Here is a 6,304-nt window from a genome sequence, read left to right as displayed (position 1 = left end):
ATTTTAAACAAGACCAATTGTTGAATATGTACTCAAATACCTGAACATAGGGGAAAGGCAATTTCTTTGATTGGCATACCAATACCTAAAGAGGAATTTACACCAGAGTTGTGGATGAGTCCGGCTAGAAGTGTAGCCACAGATAGGAATCAAAAATTGGAAATTACTAGTCCTGAAATTGGCACTTCCTATTGTACGTGTGTTCAAAGATGTAATCCCCCAAAGGGTACGGGAAAGGTAGACTGTGATAGGAATACATATGTAGGGAGCCACACTACTTGTAATCAGACTTCAGGTATCGGAACCTCTTTAAACCCTAACGTTACTACCACCTGGCCAGTACCAGAAGGGTGTGGGTAGTACTGGTTGAGTAATGACACAACCTATAAAATGTTACCAGAAAATTGGAGAGGGACCTGCACCTTAGGCGTAGTAGTCCCCAATATGTCAATACACACCTCCCTGCACTCTCAAGGAGGATGGCTTAGATTGCCCCTCATACAGATTCAAAGGATGAACCCTTTAATGGAGAGACAATATGCTTGTCATAGCTTTGTCAGGTGGTTTCTTCCTTGGTTAGGGGTGAGCAAATTAGAAAAAGCAATACTAAATATTTTGGCTGTAATAGAAGGTATTGAAAACAGAACCTTAGATGCCATCCAGGCAATCCAACAGAAGTGTCCAGTTTCTCAGAAATAGTATTGCAAAACAGAATGGCACTAGACCTTTTATTAGTCTCCCAAGGAGGAGTATGCACAGTAATAAATACTAGCTGCTGTATGTATGTATATCAAAGTGAAAGAGCTGCCACAGATTTACAGGAGATTTGGGAACAAGCCAAGATATTGCATAAAGTCACTAAAGATGACACCTCATGGGGTTTCCAAGAATTGTCGAACAAACTGACCTCTTGGTTACCTAACTTTTTTGGCTTAAGAAATTGTTTGTAGGAATATTGATCTTGCTTTTACTAGCATTCTTAACTAGTGTTTTAGCAATGTGCCTTTGGGTGCTGTAAGAAAGGACTAGATGATTATGAAACCTGGACGTGTAACCAAATCAATCACCAAGTAGAAATGTGAAAGTATTTTATGAAAACTTTGAATAAAATAGGAATACTATAAGCAAAAGAATTTGAAGCAGACTCAGCCAGGTCCAGATCACTGGGCTGGACCAGGCAGAGGTACTTCACAAAGGGGGAAATGAATCACTCCCCAGCTTCCCTTCCCTCTGCATGCTGGGTCTCCACTCTGTTCCCTGAGACTGCAGTCACAGATTCCTCTGAGACTGCAGAGTCACAGGTTCCCTGTGAACACCTGGCTTTAGTTCTTTCCCTGTGGCTGAGCCCACAGTGGGAGATCTCTCACTTTCAGAGGGGCTGCAGTCAATGCCCATGCCAGGCTCCACTGTCCCTGGAAGTACCCTGGGCTCTGCAGGCAGCTCCAGATTCCCCTCCTGAAGGACATCATCTACGGGTCACATGTGGGAACAGCCCTGGCTATGTAATGCAGTGACCATTCGCTGCCTCCACAGAGGCAGACACCCATGGGTAAGTCTTAAATCTAGCCCTTGGTCTCTGACAGGTCACAAGACAACAATGAGCCATTCCCTTCTGAACCCAAGGAGAAACAGACCCTTTTGGGGAGCAATTCTTTAGGCCTATTCTTGGCACTGGTTTGGGAAGGAAATCTCAGGCTTTGATGATGATCCCATTTTATCACAGAGATCTGCACTGACTCACTATACAGCCTCCATATGAGACAGAGCAGTTTCATTCATTCATACCAGTGGAAGGAATACAAATTTTTATGTAGGAATGCAAGAAACAAAAGCAGTCAAAATGAAACTAAGAATTAAAAAAATCAATAAAAATAATGATAAGAAACTGTCAAAAGCCCAGAATGGGATGCACTGGCATTCATTTGCGGAGAGTGAAGGGTAACTTACGAGCAGTGAAAACCATCCCTAAAATCAATTTCCTAACAACATCCTTGAGCTCCTTGTTCTTCATACTGTAGATGAGAGGGTTCACTGCTGGAGGCACCACCGAGTACAGAACTGCCAGCAAAAGATCAATGGATGGAGAAGAGATAGAGGAGGGCTTCAGGTAAGTAAACATGACAGTACTAAGAAACAGGGAAACAACGGCCAAATGAGGGAGGCATGTGGAAAAAGTTTTGTGCCGGCCCTGCTTTGAGGGGATCCTCAGCACGGCCCTGAAGATCTGCACATAGGACAGCACAATGAAAACAAAATACCCAATACCTGAACAGAAGCAAAATATGATGAACACAAGTTCCCTGAGGTAGGCATCTGAACAGGAGAGCTTGAGGATCTGGGGAAGTTCACAGAAGAACTGGTCCAAGGCATTGCCTTGGCAGAGGGGGAGGGAAAAAGTGTTGGCAGTGTGCAGCACAGCACTGAGAACACCAGCGCCCCAGGCAGCTGCTGCCATGGTGACACAAGTTCTGCTGGCCATTATTGTCCCGTAGTGCAGGGGTTTGCAGATGGCAACATAGCGGTCATAGGCCATGAAGGTGAGAAGATAAAACTCTGCTGTTACAAAGGCAACAAACATAAAGACCTGGGTAGCACAACCTGCATAGGAAATGGCCGTGGTGTCGCAGAAGGAGTTGGCCATAGCTTTGGGGACAGTGGTAGAGATGGAGCCCAGGTCGAGGAGGGCGAGGTTGAGGAGGAAGAAGTACATGGGGGTGTGGAGGCAGTGGTCGCAGGCTATGGCTGTGAGGATGAGGCCGTTGCCCAGGAGGGCAGCCAGGTAGATGCCCAGGAAGAGCCCAAAGTACAGGAGTTGCAGCTCACGTGTGTCTGCGAATGGCATGAGGAGGAACTCATTGGGGAAGCTCCTGTTGGACATTTGCTGCCTCAGGGCATGCAGATCTGCTCTAGAAGAAGAAAAAATGACAAGTTAGGCAGACTTCTCTGAGCAAAACCTACTCCTCCGGCACAGAAATTACTATTCCCTGTGCTGAATGAAGAATGAGTCATCTCATTCAACCACCCTCCCAAGTGAATGACAGTGTGCCTGACAGTGTAAAATGGCATTTTGGCACTTTCTTCACCATCAGTCCAGTTCAGAACAGAAGCTTACACCCACCTGCACCCCAGACAAAGAGAGTAGGAGAACCACAGACAGGTGGAGAAATAAGAAAGAATGCCACAATGCTCCAACCAGCTGACAGAGAGAAAGGCAGATGGGCATGCAGTGAAGCCCTCACCTTACTAAGCTTGCATGCCACCTACAGAAGTGACACCGCAGGGTGCTCTTAGTCTCATCATTGTGTATCACAGTGCAGGACACAGGCTCCTCTCCTCTTCTGGAGGTCCAGCTGAGGAGGAGGTGGCTCATGCCCTAAAGCCCCTGACAGCAGAGGTTGCACAACAGCTGCACTGCCCTGCAGCCAGAGACTTACCCTGTCCAGGGCTGTGAAGATTTCTCCCACACTGAGCTCTCAGCAGCTCCCCTCCACACTGCCTTTAACATCTCCCTCCCTTCTCTCAGCCGCCCTTGTCCCCTGCACGCAGTGCCCCCAGCCCTGCTGCGCTGTGCAGAGGAGCTGCTCCTGGGCAGAACTGTCTCTCTGCAGCGCTGCCCACTTGCCAGGAGCTCCCCTTGGGCCCAGGAGCCCGGCCCAGCTCAGCAGCACAGGGAGCTCTTGACAAGTCCCTGGGCCTCCAGGGGAATCAACTTTGAAACAGACTGAAGCAGTCACTGATTTTTCTTTTCTCAGCTAGGAAGACACTCTTACTGCCAGCGGTGTCTTTTTCCCTCATTCAAAAGAAGAGTTTGGCATGGGAATCATCTATTCTTGTCCCATTATGTGACCGGACACCCACAAAGTGACAGGCAGGGTGCAACCCCTCTCTTCCAAGCACTTGTTGATATGCATGGGAAGGAAATGTTTTCACAGGAAATGAAACCCTCTGCTGTCACCAGTGGCACAACCAGTTGGTGGTCTGCAGGATATGTCCTCCCCTTCTCACTCCTTCCTCCTCCCCAGCAGGACCTAGGAAGACACCACCTGTTCTCCCACACTCTTGGTTATGGTGCCCAGAGGCAAGTGGTCAAGCTGGTTGATTTCCATGTTGCCTGGCAATATCCATGGCCCTTTTGAAGCAGGATATCCAGAGAGTGGCAGGCAGGGATCACACCTGTGTGGGCTGAGGGAAGTGATTCCGCTGAGTCAATTGAGGCATCTCTTTCTGAGCTTGCAGGGCTGGGCTGATAGGGGGCCAATCTCCTTCCATGCCTGACACAAACCCATGGGAGTCAGCAGTCCTCTTGCCTTGGTGGAGATGATGCCACCCAGGACATCTCAGACAGATTTGGTGCCTTTTTCCCAGTGACTGAATCCCACCAGCACAGTGACCTAAGGTCTAGCCTTTCTCTAGCCAGTGGATGAACAAATATCAAGTGCATCACACAAGGGTCTCCACTCACGTACCTTCTTTCTCCAGCCCTGCTGGTTCTTCTCTCCCCCATTATTTGACCATCCATATAATCACGTATCTAGCCAATGATGTTCACAGCCTGCCAGTATCACAAGTAGCCTACAAGCAAGGACATTTTCAACACTACCTCTTCCCTTCTCAGATTGGTTTCACCACCATGGGCTCTGAGCATGAGCTGCAGAGACACCAAAGACAGCAAAGCCCTCTCCTGCTCAGACTGCACAACCCAGTCCTGTTTCTCTGGCCTTGGGGAGAGCAGGACTTGCTCTCTGCATGGGCACCTCTTTACATTGCCATCTGCCATCCACTCCAGCATGTCTCTGCTCCGAAGCAAAGTCTTTGTACACCTCACCTCTTGGTCACTTGCTTACAGGTTTTCCTCCTTCAAGTCTGCTCTCAGCCTGGTGCCACAGCTGAGGTGCTGCAACCCCAACATGCACTGATGTCCTCAGTCTGGTGCAGACAGCAGATGGAACCCCATGTGCCATCACTTCATGTAACTGAAGGGAACAGCACAGCTGAGGCATGTTGGGACAGCTCATGTGGCTGGGGCACAGTGACGGGTGGATACCAGGTCATCAACAGACACAGAGCAGAAAGGTCAGGAAGGGAATGTCCTTATTGATGGGGCCACGGGCCTAAACCTAGTGAGCTGTGTGGAGAGGCTGAGGGAACTGACTTCTTTAGTCTGGTGCAGGGAAGGCACTGGGCAGGACAAAAGCAGGCTGCCCCAACCTGGAGAGCTGGTGGGACCCAAATCTTCTTCACGGGCAAATGGCAGAGGCAACAACTGCAAATGTCTCCTGGGAACTTCAGTCTGGTGTCCTGGCTTTGGCTGGGATAGAGTTATTTCTTTTTATTATTATTATTTTTTAATTGTTTTTTGGTAGGAGCTCAAGTAATTCCATGTCTTGGATTTTTGATGAAAATAGTGGTGATAATGCACAAGTGCTTTGGTTGATGATGAGCAGTGCTTATACAGAGTCAAGGACTTTTCTGCTTCTCTGGTTGCCCTGACAGCGAGGAGGTTGGGGATACATAAGATTTTGGGAGTGAGCAGGACAAGGACAGCTGACTCATGGACAGTCTGGAGATGAGACAGACATCAAAGCCACCATTACACAAGTGGAGACAAGGCATTTGACCACTTCCATGAACACAGCAGTCAGGATGCCATACCACCTGAGACTGCAAGGAGGACCTAAACTTTATGTTCAGAGGAGTGTGACTCTTCTGCAGGTGTCCTTGCTTTGTCTCCTGATCCATGTAGATCTTTGGGCTTAGAAGAGAATCTAAACACCCTTTGGGGCTTGGTTAGTTTCATGTTACATTTTGAAATGTAAGGCAGATGAAGAGAGCTCCGAGCTTCCAGGCTCTCTGATGCAGTTGGGTGTTCAAGTATTGGGAATGTGGATATTGGTGTTGTGTCCCTGTACACCACATACAAGCGTTGCCTTCCTTTGTGGTTTTGTGCAAATCTGGGATCTGTCCGGGGCCTTTGGCTAAAAAATAAACAACCTTCCTGTTACACCTGCATCTCTTCCCCCCAAAATGGAAGAAAATATATGGATCAGGAGGAATTTAGGAGCAACACTCTCTAAAAGTGTAACCTTTAGAAGTCAACAAAAAGTTAGCAGTAAGAGAAAAAGAACAGAGTCTAAATACAGCCAGTTGTTAAATAAGGAGAACCTATAGGTAGTTTATCAGTTAGGAATCACTGTTGGGAAGGAAATTAAAGGTATTTACTTCATCATCATCAAGAAGAAGAAGTAATTCCTTTATAACATAGTGTAATTCCTGTTATTAGCAACTGTGCCACTAATTCCAAAAA

At 47.7% G+C, this 6,304-nt stretch overlaps 1 protein-coding gene across 1 annotated transcript; it reads right to left on the bottom strand.

Annotated features, from left to right (window-relative positions):
* Positions 1 to 1,836: 1,836 nt before the first annotated feature.
* LOC308184374 (olfactory receptor 14C36-like) lies at positions 1,837 to 3,252 on the bottom strand. Its single transcript, XM_080571431.1, has one exon. It carries the CDS (start codon positions 2,876 to 2,878, stop codon positions 1,919 to 1,921), a length of 960 nt encoding a protein of 319 aa, XP_080427557.1. The 5' UTR covers positions 2,879 to 3,252; the 3' UTR covers positions 1,837 to 1,918.
* Positions 3,253 to 6,304: the final 3,052 nt, after the last annotated feature.

The sequence above is a fragment of the Anser brachyrhynchus genome, assembly GCF_964034855.1.
Source record: "Anser brachyrhynchus genome assembly, chromosome: 31".
In the NCBI taxonomy this organism is placed as follows: Eukaryota; Metazoa; Chordata; class Aves; order Anseriformes; family Anatidae; genus Anser; species Anser brachyrhynchus.
Note: the sequence above shows the minus strand (reverse complement) of the source record. Positions and strands in the feature narration are given on the sequence as shown.